Source organism: Monodelphis domestica, chromosome 7 (genome assembly GCF_027887165.1).
Source record: "Monodelphis domestica isolate mMonDom1 chromosome 7, mMonDom1.pri, whole genome shotgun sequence".
In the NCBI taxonomy this organism is placed as follows: domain Eukaryota; kingdom Metazoa; phylum Chordata; class Mammalia; order Didelphimorphia; family Didelphidae; genus Monodelphis; species Monodelphis domestica.
The window spans coordinates 277126537-277142277 of NC_077233.1; the positions used below are offsets into that span (position 1 = coordinate 277126537).

The 15741-nt window shown below is 35.0% G+C and overlaps 1 protein-coding gene across 17 annotated transcripts in view; it reads left to right on the plus strand.

The window, feature by feature from the left end:
• The window catches only part of UBAP2 (ubiquitin associated protein 2), a 122672-nt gene that overhangs the window by 92826 nt on the left and 14105 nt on the right, over positions 1-15741 (plus strand). For all 17 annotated transcript variants that reach the window (XM_056803896.1, XM_056803894.1, XM_056803901.1 and 14 more), the window contains 2 exons: positions 2553-2592; positions 15460-15643. In XM_056803896.1, the coding sequence (XP_056659874.1) occupies positions 2553-2592; positions 15460-15643 (224 nt within the window). The remainder of the gene's footprint in view (positions 1-2552; positions 2593-15459; positions 15644-15741) is intronic.

The following is a 15741-nucleotide window of genomic DNA, read 5'->3' on the forward strand; positions in this document are numbered from 1 at the left end:
TTCTCACCAAATAAATTGTAGACTTCTTATATTGACATTTAGGAGTCCCTCATTATCTAGCTCTAACTCCTCTTACTTATTGCTTTGTATCTGTTTCTTTTATTTTGTGTTTTAGTTAAATTTGACTTTTCTTTTTCTATTCTTTTTCTTGCACTAATGCTTTCTGTTTGAAATGGAATCTACCCCATCCATCTCTTCATTTACACCATTTGAAATCCCTACGCACTTTTAAGGTTCAAATCTGATAATACATCTTCTATTAAGCCTCATCTGTTATATCATGCTCATAATAATTTTTCTTCTAACTTATTAATAAAAGGTATATCTTTTACCTTGCTTAGGGGTCTTCTCTGTGCACACGTGCCAACCCCCTATTCTCACCCCAATCCTTACTAACTGCTTGAGAGTAGGGATGGTATCTGGTTTCATTTTTATATCCTTAACAACTAATAAATAATATTCCTGATATTCCTTGGCTTAGATATATATATATATATATGTAGTTCTTTTCAAATTATTAATAGTGCCATATAATATAGAGTTCATAGTTCAATTTTATTGTAAATAAAACAATATTAAAAATATCTTACTGAGGTAAGGTAACTAAAAATACTGTTGTATGTGTTTACCTTCCATCTTTGAAATATAGTCTAAAATATCCTATGCTATACTGAGAATGGCCATCTAGTAACAAGCTGCTCTTTTTTTTCCCTTTAAAATGATGAGAATTTCTTTTTGCTCTGCCCTGTCAACCCTTCTATCTATTTTCTCTTCCAATCAATTCTTTTTTGTACCATTATGGGTGTGTGTAAGGTGGTTTTTTTTTTTTTTTTAAGATAACTAGAAAGTCAGAGGTGGTTAGAGTACCACCTGAATGAAGTGTTACTCCCACATTTGGATGTCCTTTTGGTCCAGAGATTCCCTCCCCTATCCATTTTAAATACATTTCTCCAAAGTCAAGGAAGGACTTTAGATCCCCTTCAATTGCTTATGTAGCACATCACTCAGTATGTAACCCTAAATCTATGAAATGTTTAAATTGAATTGATTGCTATTTATCAGCTATAGTTAACAGCGGAACAGCTTCTACCAAGTTGATTTTTTTTTTTGATGAAATGTTTGTTACTGATTTGTCATTTGTTGTTATTTGTTAAATGAGTGATGGTTTTTACTTCTTTGTGGCCCTGAGCTATGCCTATCAGAAAGAGGAATATAGTATAGTTCCTTTTCTCCTGGAGCTTATAATATTCTAATAGGGTTAAGACAAACCTTTTATTAGACTGTCATTCAGTCCCTTGAGAACAGCGACTGTGTTGTGTCTTTTTTCCCCTGCCCATTTTTCTTTTTAAATATCCACAGTACCTGGCACATAGTAGGTGCTTAATAAATGCTTAGTGACTGACTGACTTTTCTCAGAGCATGTACCTAACAATAGGAGCCTATGTGCCTACTTCCATTGTTTCTTCTGGAAAACAGATTGTCTTTTCTTCCTCCACAGTTTTCGTTGCAGAGTATGAAGAGGACATGAGACTTAGAAGCAAGTTATATAGAAAGCATAAAGCTGAATTAAGGATTAGATGATTGTACTAAAAATAGAATTAAGCATTCTCATCCTTAAATGTGGGAGGGGGAAGAAATGAGAAATATTATATAATAGGAGTCTTCTCATCCTGCCAAAGATTATCATTTAGCTCTAAAAAGGATTTGAATTTCTTTCCCTATGGTTCTTTTCCTCATCCCCTATTTTCACTTTTTGGAAAAGAAAAAATACTTAAGTTAATATATACTTAGCCAATCATAATTCAATACGATCCTTCTATTACGATATTTCATTTTGTAAGAGTCTGATTAAGTATGTGAGGTTACTCTGGGAAATAGTTCTGTTTACTCTGAATAAACTTGAGTGGACATGGGGTTAAGGTATTCTTCACTCCTTATGATAATATATCTACTTAACTTAAATATCTTTTTTTTTTTAACTTTATGGTTTCTTTGAGGGCTAATTCAGTTTTTATTCCTAATTTGGGATTCTTTATAATCACAATCATTACTTACTGGTGTATTTTTTGTACTCTGGTAACATTTGTTGAAATCCCAGCTGATAAAAGGAATAACATTGCAGCTTTGAGTTTGTTATATTGCTAATGTCAAGTCATTAGAACAATTGTATATTTTGCCATTAGGATTCTCACATAGAAACTTGAGATATATTGCCTGCCCACGTGATGAATTTCTGTTCTTTGTAGTTAATAGGTTCTGTTTCTACTTCCTAACATTTTGCTCCCTGAATTCTTATCTGGATCATGAAATTTTTTCAGGGTACCATTTATTAAAATTTAAAGTTATTTCTATTAGCACCTTATAGTCTGCTTTTAATTTTAAATAATGCTGTTGTTCATCTGTTATGTTGATTATTATTATTAACATTCAAGGCATCCCTGCCCTCTATTCTCTCCCTTTAAAAGCATAGCTAAATTAGTTGTTAATTTCTTAAACTATTACTGAAATTTTCAAAACAAATTTTTACTTGTCCTCTTTTTCTTCTGATGCAGAATGGACATGGTGGTGTTCGAACTCAGCAAACACTAGACAGTAAGTATACGGAATGTATTTTCTTAATCCCAGTTCTTCAGTACTACGCAGATTGACTTTACTCACTTATTTTTTTCATTTACTTATTCATTTATTTATTTGTTTTAATTTAAGTTTATTTAGTCAATTTAGAACACTTTTCATGTACTTATTAATAGTTTGGATTTCTTTAACTAAAAATTGCCTATTCATATCCCTTGCCCATTTATCAATTGGAGAATGGTTTGTTTTTTTTATACAATTGGTTTAGCTCTTCATAAATTTGAGTAATTAGACCTTTGTCAGAGGTTTTTGTTATGAAGATTGTTTCCCAGTTGGTTGCTTCCCTTCTAATTTTGGTTGCATTGGTTTTGTTTGTACAAAACCTTTTTAATTTGATGTAATCAAAATTATTGTTGTAATTGACTTTAGAGCAAATCATTTGATTTATGATATGGAAACTGTCACCTGTTGTTTTTTTTTCAAGTAATGTTGGAACAGGTTTCCTATAAAACTTTATGAATCTTTTCTCTGATTCTTTGATTTGGAACAGTTAACTTCTCTAGAAGGGGACCCAATTTTTTTTATATTTGTTTAAATTTTATCCATTTCTCAAAGATGCAAAAGGATATTGGAGGCCTTTGGACACAGTCATTTGGATTTATTTGTTATTTGTCATCTTCTTCAGGGTACTAGAGCCCAGTGCTCTAGTTGAGAACAAAGAGCTATGCTGTCTTTCTAGGGTGTAGCTCTGACATGTGTGGGAGTTTTACAAGATGTGTCATTGTTTGGTTTCTAGCTACTTTTAATGATCTCCAGGATTACAAATGATACTGCCATAAGGGATTCAGAAAAGCATTGGCAAAAATTTTAGGAAGGCTTGGGGAAGAAACTGAAGATCTTAAATTATCAGGTAGAATATGGATTGTTGCCATTTGAAGGCCACAAAAGCTTTCAAAGAAGACGCAATGTTGGGTAGTGAAGAGCTGGGGAAATTAGATGTATCAAGAATTGTGGTATTTAGTTTTAGTTAGAGGTATAGCAAGCTCCTGGTTAGGAATGGAGTATAAGAAGAACCTGAAGTCTTGAAAATCTAGTCAAAATTATTTAAAATTTTTATTTGAAAAAGAGAAAACAGGAAGTGGCCTAGGTTTAATGCAGGAAAAATTGTATGTCACCTATTGTGAGCTCTGCTTTGGAAAAGAATTAAAGGAGACACCTGGAAAAATAAAAGGTGAAAAGAAAGCAAGGGATCACAAATGAAGATTCTTATTTTCTCCATACAAATTAAGAAAGATTCTAATGGAAACATGGGGTTGATGAAGGTAGTGGTTGGAATATTGCTCTGGAAAGATATAGAACTTAATGTAATGAAATAATAGAGTTTTAATGAAAAGGATTTTTAATTTTTATTTTATAAACTATATATATAAACATAAACTATATATATATAAACATAAACTATATATATATAAACATAAACTATATATATATATATATATATATATAGGGATAGAGCAGCTAGGTGGCACAGTGGATAGAATTCTGGCCCTGAAGTGAGGAGGACTCATTTTCTTGAGTTCAAGTCTGACCTCTAATGCGTTTAGTATGGCCTTGAGTAAGTCACTTAACCTTATTTGCCGCTGTTTCCTCATCTGTAAAGTCAGATGGAGAAGAATATAGTAAACCACTCCAGTAACTTTGTAAAGAAAACCCATAGAGGGATTAGGAAGTGTCAGGCAGAAATGAAAACAACTAAACAACAATAACAAATATAAACTGGTAGAATGAAAGGCAGAGCTGTTCCAGAATGGAAGCAAAGATGATTGATTGTTAGAGAAAAATAGAAACAGTTGTTACTACAGATATATTTTAATTGCTACTGCTGCTACTTTTACTAACTTTTTTTTTTAAACCCTTACCTTCCGTCTTGGAGTCAATACTGTGTATTGGCTCCAAGGCAGAAGAGTGGTACGGTCTAGGCAATGGGGGTCAAGTGACTTGCCCAGGGTCACACAGCTAGGAAGTGGCTGAGGCCAGATTTGAACCTAGGACCTCCCGTCTCTAGGCTTGACTCTTAATCCACTGAGCTACCCAGCTGCCCCCTTTTACTAACTTTTTAACATTTATTTATACATTATTTTATCCTCCCAATCTCTCTTTGGTAGGTGCTATTTTATTCCTATTTTACTCATGGAAACAGAGATCAACAAAGGTTAAATGAATTACTCACGGCCACATAGCTGGTAAATGTCAGAGGCACGGTTTGAACTTGGATCTTCTTTACTCCCAAGTCTGGCACTCTCTATCCATTGTAACAATTGCTGTCTTTATAGACCAAATAAGCAAATTAATTTGGGAAATAAATCACAAATTTGCTACAGGGGGTTGTTAATGTATTAAAGGGGTTGTAATGGAAGACATCAGTTATTGGCATATTTGGCAGAGTACACTGCCTAAAACACAATGTTCATAATATATAGACTTGCTGCAGTAATTTGCAACCCACCTTATGTTTAGGAAAGAGCAGATTTCTCCTTTAATAGAGACATAATAGATAGGAACACATAACCTTATAATATATTTTTTTAAATTCTGAATGATTCAGTTGCAAAGAGTAAAAAACCTTTTCTAAAGTGACCTGTATGGATATACTGGGCAGTAATTAACCAATTTAGATGTTTGTTTAAATTATTTTTAGAAGCTTGAGGAAAGAACATGTACTGTATTGAAGCAAAAGTTCCATAAGACTTGTACTAGGAGTGTCAGAATTGGGGGTGAACCAATGACAATGAGGAAACCTAAAGACAACACAAAAAAGTTCATTGTTTGTTTTGTATTTTTAAGCCATTTTAGGGAAATAAGACTGATTAGAATAAGAAATTGGATCGGTGTGCAGGGTGAATGGAAGAATGGCAAGTGATAAGAGAAATTGGTTTGTAAAGGAAAGAAGAAAAATTGTTATTTCGAAGCTGATACAAAGGATAAGTAGGGAAATAATAGAACATGCAGGGTTTGGTTTTGTTTTTTTAAGATCCAACTTTTCTCCCTCTCTCCTGTCCCTCCCCTTACATATTGATAAGGCAAACAATATAATGTCAATTATATATGAAATTAGGTAAATCATAACATGCCTACCCTCCAGAAAGTTAATCAACTTTCTCTTGAGATGTGTAGCATTCCCCCCCCCCCCCCCAACCCCCCATCACGGACCCTTTGAAATTGTCTTTGATCATGGTCTTGATCAAAGTAGTCTTTCACTTTTGATTTTTCTTATAATTTTGCTGTTAACTGTGTACAGTGTTCTACTCACTTGACTTGGCATCAGTTTTAGGTAGGTCTTTCTGAAAATGTCCCTCCACTCATTTCTGTATAAGCCCATTATAATTCCATTAAAATCATATACAACTTTTTCAGCCATTCCTCAAATGATGGGCATCACCTAGGTTTTTAATTCTTTACCCCTACAAAAAGAGCTGCTTTAAATATTTAAGAATATATGGGTTCTTTTTGTCTTTCTTTTTGGGATATAGACCTCATAGTCGTATGCATAGTTTTATAGCCCATTAGGCATAATTCCAAATTAGACCTGTTCATAATTCCACCACCTCCATTAGTGTTCCAATTTTTCCACTTTCACTTTAGCATTTGTTATTTTCCTCTCTCATTTTAGCCAATCTCATTGCCAATCACTATGGTATGGTGCCTCAGGGTTGTTTTAATTTGCATTTTTCGAATAGTGATTTAAACCAGTTTTTCAAAACACTCTAGACAACTTTATTTTTTTTCCTCCAAAAATGGTTATGTCATTTGACCATTTATCAATTGTGCCAGATAATTTTAGGGTTTCAATTTTAAATCTAGATTTAAATGATCGCTAAATAAAATTCCCGAGTCAGCCTGGAAATTTTTGGTAATTTAATTAATATAGAGGGAAGGAATTTAAGGAGAAGGAAAAGGAGGAAAGAGGACATAGGATTTTTCCTACCTGGCCTATGCCAGGGGGAGTTTTAAACTCCCCGCCTCTAGGTCTCTGAAGAAGATGAGAGAGAGATTTGGAGTATTTTTCAGTATGACTATATAGTTTCAGTATTCATCTCAAAATTGCCTGTTCATATCCTTTGACTTATCAATTGGGAAATGCTTTGTATTGTTATAAATTCTTATTAATTTGACTCAGTTCTCTATATATTTGAGAAATTAGTCTTTTTTCAGAGATATTTGCCATAAAATTTTCCCCAAATTTATTATTTCCCTTCTAATTTTGGTTGCATTGGTTGTATTTGTACAGAAACTTTAATGTAATCAGAATTATCCATTTTGTTTTTAATAATGTTCTCTCTGCCTTGTTGGGTCATAAATTCCTTCCCCCTAATTTAATTTTGGTATTCCCCTTTATTTCTATATCAGGTATCCATTTTGACTTTTTCTTGATTATGGAATAGGATTTTGGTCTATGTAGTTACTGCCATGTTGGTTTCCAGGTTTCCCAGCAGTTTTTGTAAATACGGAGGTCTTCCCCCAATAGTTTTGGATTTGTGGGGTTTATCAAACATTAGATTACTATGGTCAGTAACTACTATATATTGATTTCCTAGCCTATACAATTGATCCACTACTTTATTTCTTTGCCAGTACCGGATTATTTTGTTGATAACTACTTTAGAGTATAGTTTGATATCTGATACTGCTAATTTCCTTTGTATTTTTTTTTGTTAATTCCCTTGATATTCTTGACTTTGTTCTTTCAAAATCTAGATATTCTTCATATATTATGTCCTCTGAGTTGAATTCACTCAACTCTGTTTTAGATAAATATGCAAGTTCATAGCAGTCAGTTTCTCTCAACCTTATAGTTTTTAAAATTTTAATTTTTTTTATTGATTTAATTTAGAATATTTTCCCATGGTTAGATGATTCATATTCTTTCCCTCCTTTCTTCCTTCCCTCCTCTCAGAACTGAACGGCAATTCCACTGGGTCAAACTGGTAGATTTTAAGCAAAGGACTTCTAGGACAGTAACTCTCTGATTTTACTAAGTGTTCTATGAAATTTTGTATACCATGATTTTCAGATTCAGCATTCATAGTATGGCTAGTTATAGTATTTATAAAGTTAAAAAATTTTGCCTTTTAACAGGCAGGCACTAATAAGAATACTTTTCAGCCCTTATATTCACAAAGAACTCAGCACAAATGGCTACTTTTATTGGAGGGGAACCATATGTATGCACAGGTACCCTAATTTGTAAACAAAATGAAGTAAGCAAATTCCTGGAAGCTGTTGGCCCTTTGCAGTTATCTCCCTTTATCTTAATATGTCTTGATTGTGCAACAGCCAATTTGGTAGTCTACTATAGCCTTGCGTGTTTCTCTTTGTCATAGCCATCTGCTTTCCATATAGTTCTGCGTACAAGATCCATCAGTTACAAGTTGCTTCCTCTACTGGGGGCAAGTACTTTGTTCCCTTACTTTTCATCAGAGAAATAAAATGAGAGACATTGTTAAAGTAGATTTTTCTTAAGAGTGTCCAATTAGGGCCAGCTATAATTTGCCTTGCTTGGGCTTTTTCTGCTTCTCACCGGAGAGATTATCTGGCATTCATTCCAATTTCTTTTGTTGATTCTTTCTTCTAGCCTCCCTTCCCTAACATTAAAAAAAAAATTGTATGCATGTCTTTCAGCAAAACATTTTGTGAATAGTGCATTTGAATCAGCAGAAATACCTCATTTCTTTGTGTTTTAGTTTGTTATGAATAACACCCACGGCTAATTAGAAGTTAAGATATACAGTATAAAGGATCCCCTTAGAATCATTGGATGTAGTAAATTGTTTTTCTTTCTATAATGCACTTATGGATTTTACATCAGTATTCCTGGTTTTTACATATGAAGTGTTACATTATTATAGAAAAATTACTTAAGCTTCCTTTATCCTTTTGTAATGGGATAGTGGTCTTTACAGGCTTATTGAAATCCTAAAGTGATTTTTAATCTCTTTGAAGTATGAGAGGAGTTTAAAATAACTACATATTTTATTTGTCTCTTCTTTTGAAAACAAGTCTGCTGTTCTTGAATTTCTTCTTGAATTAGTATGATAATTGTATCCTGTTAATTCATCTAAAATATTTTAAATTCTTCCATTGGGTCATTTTTTTAGGGAGTATGTGAGAGATATAAAGGTGAATAAGGCTTAATTTCTCCCTTCAAGTCTACAACCTCACAGAAAAGTTTAAAGCACATAAAATAATATGTGAAAATCACCATTATAATTTCACAATGTTCTTCCCTCTGAGTCAATTTCAGTGCACATAAGAGTTGAGTATTTCCTATCTCCAACCTCTTTACCCTTCTAGTGCATTGATGTTCTCACCCCCTCCAGCCATGCTTCTTCATGACATATACATTTACCCCATTTTGTTTCTTTTTGCATTTCTCTAAGTATTAACCTTTTTTTTTTTAACTTTATTTGTGTGTGTATTTATACACATACACACACACGCATATATTTATATCTTGGCGTTTCATCCTATATAGTTTGTCACTGTTCCCTCTAAGTATAATTCTTCTAGTTACCCAGGCAATAATAACCATTTTTAAAAGTTACCAGTGTCTGTCCTCTTTTCTTACAGGGATACATATCATTTTGACTTTTGGTCTCTTTAAAAAAGTTTTTTTCTTTTGTTTTGTTTTTCTTTTTTCCCCCCTTTCTTAATTACCTTTTGATGATTGAATTCTGTGTTTGGGCATCACATTTTCTGATCAGGTCTGGACTTTTCTTTACAAATGCTTGGAATTATTCTATTTTGTTAAATGGCCATATTTATCCCTCTAAGAATATAGTCAGTTTTGCTGGGTAGTTGATTCTTGGTTGTAGACCTGGTTCTCTTGCTTTCTGGAATATCATATTCCATATCTTTTGGTCCTTCAATGTGAATGCAGCCACATCCTGTTGTATCCTCCCTGTGGTTCCATGGTATCTGACTTCTTAGCAGCTTGTAATATTTTTTTCCTTGGCCTGATAGTTCTTCAATTTGGCTATAACATTCCTGGTTGTTGTCAGTTGGGGATTAAGTACAGGAGGTGATCTGTGGATTCTTTTAATCTCCACTTTTCCCTCTTGTTCTAGAATATCAGGGCAGTTTTCTTGGATAATTTCCTGTAGAATGATGTCCAGGCTTTTTCTTTTGTCGTGGTCTTCCATTAGATCAATGATTCGTAAGCTTTCTCTCCTGAAACAATTTTCTAGATCTTCTGTTTGGTAAATGAGATGTTTCATATTTCCCTCAATTTTTTCATTCTTTTGGTTTTGTTTTATAGTTTACTATTGTGAGGTTGCTTGCTTCTAATTGTTTTATTCTGGTTTTTAAAGGCTGAATTTCATCCCTGACTTTTTGGTCATCCTTCTCCTTCTGATCTGATTTTCTTTGGAGGTCATCTTTCATTCTCTTTATGTCATCTCTCATATCCTTTGCCTCATCTTTCATCTCCTTTGCCTCATTTTCAAGCTGATCCATTTTGGCTTTCAAGACACTATTTTCTGTTTCCAGATGACTTATATTGCTCTTTAAGTTCTTTTCCCGGTTGTTTTTAGCCTCTCTTAATTGTATTTTGAGTTCTTCTAAAGCCTGTGTTCAATTCGCTGGAGTTTCTGTTTTTTTGCTTGTTGATCCTTGATCCTCCTCTGTTCCATTTGCTCTTTGTTCATTCCCTGGATAGAAGCTGTCAAGTGTAATTTCTTTTTTTCTTTTTCTATTGTTTGCTCATATTTATCCCTTCTTTTCCCCCTGTCCTTGCCTGCACTCTTGCTCCTCTTATTGTGTGCTGGATCTGTGGTTTGGGGCTTTTCTGTCAGTCTTCACCCTTGGAGCTTAGCAAGGCACTCAGTGGGGGAGGGGAGTTGGAGCTTGAGTTTCCCTGTCCTCTGAAGGCTTGAGTTGAACTTGGGGGGGGGGGTGCAGGGGCAATATGGAGTGTCTCTGCTGCTGCAACTAGGCTGCCTGCAACTATTGCAGTAGCTCAGAGGAGATGCAAGCAATGCCTCATGTGGAATACCAACAATGGGAAGACTAGACAGATGAAAAGATATTGTAGGGCTATAGCAATTAGTATTGAAGGTGACCGAAGAAGTCAGAGATTTAGAGAAGCAGCAGAGAAGTTAAATTGTATCCACCTGATACCTTTCATGATGATTCCCTTCCCCTATTATCTTTTATTTCCTTTTTTGTACAACATTACAATAACATAATTAATTTGTTGTAAATATATAATAAATTATATTGTGTGGTTATCTAAGAGAAACAAATCACCACTTTTTGTGTGAAACTTTGTCTCATTTTTCTCTCTCTCCCTTCCCTCCCCAAGAAGACAAGGAATATGATATAGGTTGTACATATATTATCATATAACACATATTTCCCTGTGATGTGAAACAAGATACAGACTATATATCTCAGCTAAGTAACCTAAGTAATGTCTGTTTTTGCTTTGGTTACAATGTTAAGTTTCTTGAGTGTTGGAATGTTTTCATTTTTACTTTTATATTTCTAGCACTGAACAGAACTCCTTGTACCACCTAGATACTTAGTAATGCTTGTTGGTTGATCACTTGAGGTTGCCAACCCCCTGTTGTATGCTACATTGTGTTTAATTAAAAAATCTACTAAAGAAACTAAGGATTAAATGTCTCCTCTGTTCCCCACTTTTATATACATGAAGAGTAGTAATAGTTGTAGATGGCATATTCATCCATCATTAGACTATAAAAACAAAAGTATGCCAATTATTATTTCTTTGTTGCAAAATAACTATCAGTAAAATATTTTGACCAGTATAATGACAAATGATTACATTTAAGAATTAAATTTGTACAATTGCTTTATAAAAAAGAAACTAAAATTTGCATTTAACAATTGTAAAGAAATAAGCTTAGTAAAAAACATAATATGAATACTTGTTTAAAGAGAAAATCATACTAGAGTTCATCAAGCCATTATCCATCTGATTAAGGTTTAGATCTTTAGCACAGACTCATTGGCATAGATTTTGCCAAACTTGAAAGACTGAGGCTCCAAGAAGGAAACTCACCTAATTCTCATTTTCTTGAGAATGACACAGAAATGAAGATCTCATGAGTAAGCCTCAGGGGCAGGATTTTGAAAGCTAGGGCTTCCGCTATGTAACAGTTAAAATTTGGGGAAGTTGAGGCAGGAAGAAATTAGTTTCTCTCTGCAAGGAGTATTATATTTTTAGAGGTTTATTAAAGGTTAAGGATTAAAGAAAATACAGAATAAGAAAACACGTGTCTAGGCCCAGAGAGGCCGAGTCATAACCTCACTTACATTATGAAAAGAGCCGTGTCTGCTTGCAAGCAGAAACAGGAAAAGCCCCCAAAAGCCTTTCCAATCGGGTTAAATACCCCCTTCTCAATCTCAGCTCAGGGGAGAATTCAGTGATATTACAAAGCATTCTGGGAAAGTGGAGCAAGGAATTCTGGGGATTGAAGTCCTGGATTAAAGTCTATTTTTACATCTATCACAGCACACTGATTTCAGTTTTTCCCATAATGCACATGTTCTTGCTAAGTAGCCTCTAAGTGTTACCTTCTCACACTGTAGTTTTATTTGTTAGCAAAGACTGAAATATAGCAGCTAGGGCACTTGAATGACTCCTTTTGACTTGTAGCCTATAGAGAACAGTATTTTAAATACCAGTAACAAGTAGGAAAGTTGAATTTGCCATCACAGAGGCACTAAATTGTAATGTTCCTAATTTAGTAGAAACAGTATATAATCTGTAATGCTTTAAGGTTTTCACAGTACTTTCCATAAATTCTCACAGTAATTACATTTTATAAATGAGGAAATAAAGTCCCTTCTTTATACATTCTCAGTCATCTTCTTTTCCTCATTTCCAGTATTCTCTTCCTTAATGTCAGTCTCTGATCTGTTGATCCATACTGACTGCATAGATGCCTCAAATTCTCTTCTGTCCTTTAAAAAATAACAACAAAAACCCTCACTAGTAAGTAAGCTCCCTCATTAGCTGTTCTTCTACATATCTTTCAAACTTCTTGTGGAACTTAAGTACACTATGTTCCTACTTTCTCTAAACCTGCCTTCCCAGCCCCATTACTTAAGTACACACACCGCCCCCCTTCTCCAAAATTGACTAACATTCTCTTAATTATCAAATCACCTTGCTTCTTCTTGGTCTCTTCATTCTATAGCAGGGTCCTTTTAACTACATTTTCTTCCTGTATATTCATTCCTCCTAGAGTCTTTGTTTTCTTTTCTAAACATTTCTATCTGTGCCTTGTGCTAGATTTTTATCCATTTCCCACCTACTAAATCCGGATTTTTGTGACATTTCTTCTCGTTCTCCTATTTACTACTTACTTAAACTCTTCAGACTCTTCTTAGATCTACATCCATGAACAGTGACTAAATCTTAAGGTTCTGCATTTTCTTTCTCTACTTATACTTAATGATTTCATCAGCTCTCATGGATTCTTTTTACCATCTTCAAGCACGTCTTTGTATTTAGCCCTAGTATCCCTCCCTGCAATTTAATTAGTGATACCTGCTGTGTGTTGCATATTTCATATTGAATGTCCAAGAGGCCTTTTACACTAAAAACGTCCAAAATCGAACTTTACCTTTCCCCTCAAACCTCCATCACTTTATATGATTTCTTAGTTATTGTCAAGGGCATCATCATTCCCTTTAGTCACTTAAGATTCCTAACTTTGGAGTCCTCCTCCACTTCTCACTTTCACCCCATGTGTCTAGATAATCATTTGCAAAATTCTGATTTTTATTTCTCCTTATCTTGTATACCAATCCTTTTCCCCCACTTCCCACCCCCACTACCACCATTATCACTTCTGAGCAGGATTATTAGAATAGCTTTCTGCTTGGTCTCCCTGATTCAAGTCTCTGTCTACAATACTTGATCTACCATGTACCTGCCAAAGTATAGGTCTGACTGTGTCATTGCCTCTCAAATTCTGACCTTATTATTTCTAGAAGCATACACACTTCTGTTTGGAATTTATCAATATTCATCTTAACCTTTCCAACCTGTTTTTCAATCCACTGAGCCACCTAGCTGCCCCTCTTCCAACCTTCTTGCTGCCTCTTACACACTCTCTTGTCCATCTAGATTTCCCTCCTTCCACCTCTCCTGTCATCATTTCTTTTCCCTGGCTGTATCCCGTTTTTGGAATGCTCTTTCCTCACCTATATCACTTATCATCTCTGGCTTCTTTGTAGAACTGGCTCGATTCCCTTTGTTTTGCCCGTGCCGTGCTCCAGTTATGTGCACGAACACAGTGCCTAATAAAAGTTTATCTATGGGGTCAGGGAGGTTAAGTGACTCACCTCGGGTTACTGTTGGGAATTGTCAGAACCATCTTAGACATGACTCCTTCTCCACTTCTATGTCCCCCTTGCTTTACCACCACATCACAACCCAAACACTTAGAGATGAGAAATATTAGCCCAGGAATGCCACAACACCATTTTGTGGTGGATTTTTGTATAGAAATAAGAGAAGCTCTTTAATTTAAATTCCCAGCTTTTGTGGTTATTTTGAAGTTTCCTTAAGTGTCAGTTCTGTTTCTTTAAAATCAGAACAATTCGTCTTAATAGGTGTTCCAGAGTTTTCTGAAAACCAGCAACTGCTTTGCAGAAAGATAGCTCTTGTGGGTACTGATGAGTACCTTAAGTATCATATGGCTGTGACACAAACGTTTAGCATGTCCTAATGCAAAAGGATTTTCTGGCTTTTCATATTTCAGAGTTTTACTTGGTTTCAACAGACATGGAAAGGATGGCATGTGCGACTAATCCTATTTTAAAGGATGTTTTGTTCATGTTGGATTTGTTAGACTTGAGATTTACCTGGGCCATTTTCTTCTAACTAGACTCTAGAAATTGCTAGCTTTTCTAGTCTTGCTCTCCCATACTCATCCTGGTTCAAGCTCTGTGAGAAAAGTTATAAACTTAGATTGACTTTCCTATATAGAGAAATTTGCATCTCCTCCTTGTACAAGAGACATTTCCTGCTAGAGGGATGCTGTTCTAATTCAAATAAATGTGAAAAGGCCCATGCTTTTATTTTGGAGCACATATTTGTGCTACATTTGTGGAAACTTCTCTAATGGGACGCTACATCCTTTGGTGAGGAGGGCACCTCTCAGGTGCCAGGCATTAACCAGCAAAGCCAAATGTCCAGGAAGTAAACACCTGGAAAATAAATAAGGCCCTGCAGATAAACAACTCTCAAAGTTGTTTATCTAATGCTAATCCCATTTAGTTCCCTAAAAGTACATTACAGGGCACTTGCTGACCTTGACCTCCTTTGTTTTAATGGTGTCTCCTCACCTGGAATTCCTTATACTAATGTAGCCATAGGCCTCGCCCAAATGGTGGCTCTGAGCAATTTCTCCTTAAAGTCTCTTCACACTGAAGAGCATTTCAGTGAATTCAAGTCTACATTTAACTTGAAAATAGATTGCAAATTTTTAAGGATACTACTTGTCTTCCCATTAAGATTTCTTATGGCTTGAAGCTAGAAGTCCCCATAGGATTATAGACACAGATGTAATAATGACATCTATGGCCTGCCCTTCATTCAAAGGATGTTATTTGGACAGAAAAATGTTGATTTCTTGTGTGTACCAGTAGTTATACCCAAAAAAATCCATTACTTGATTAATAGTGAAGGATGCTAATTTCCCATAATAGGCTCACTTGCTGTAAACTGACTTTTAGATCATTTCCAAATTGTATGTAACTGTAGAAATGGAATTGGAAGGTGAGTCCAAGTTCACAGTCATTATTGAACTTTAAACTCCCTTATGTGGATTTATCTGAAACTTGTTGCAGCTACTTCATCTGTTGCAGCACCGAAGACAACGGAAACCTCTCCCTCTCTTCCGACTCTGGGCGCTCTGCCAAGCACAGCTTCCAGTACTACGCTTCTGCCTTCAGCAACCCCACATACGGCCACACTGCCTTCCTTACCCCAATCCAGTGACTTGTCAAGTGGCTCCCTCTCTCAGCTAAGCAGGTATAGTGTGCTTTGTGGGCTTGGAATGAAATAACAAGGAAAGATTGGGTAGAAATCTTATGGAAGGCACTATAGAGATTTGTTTCCAATAAAGACAT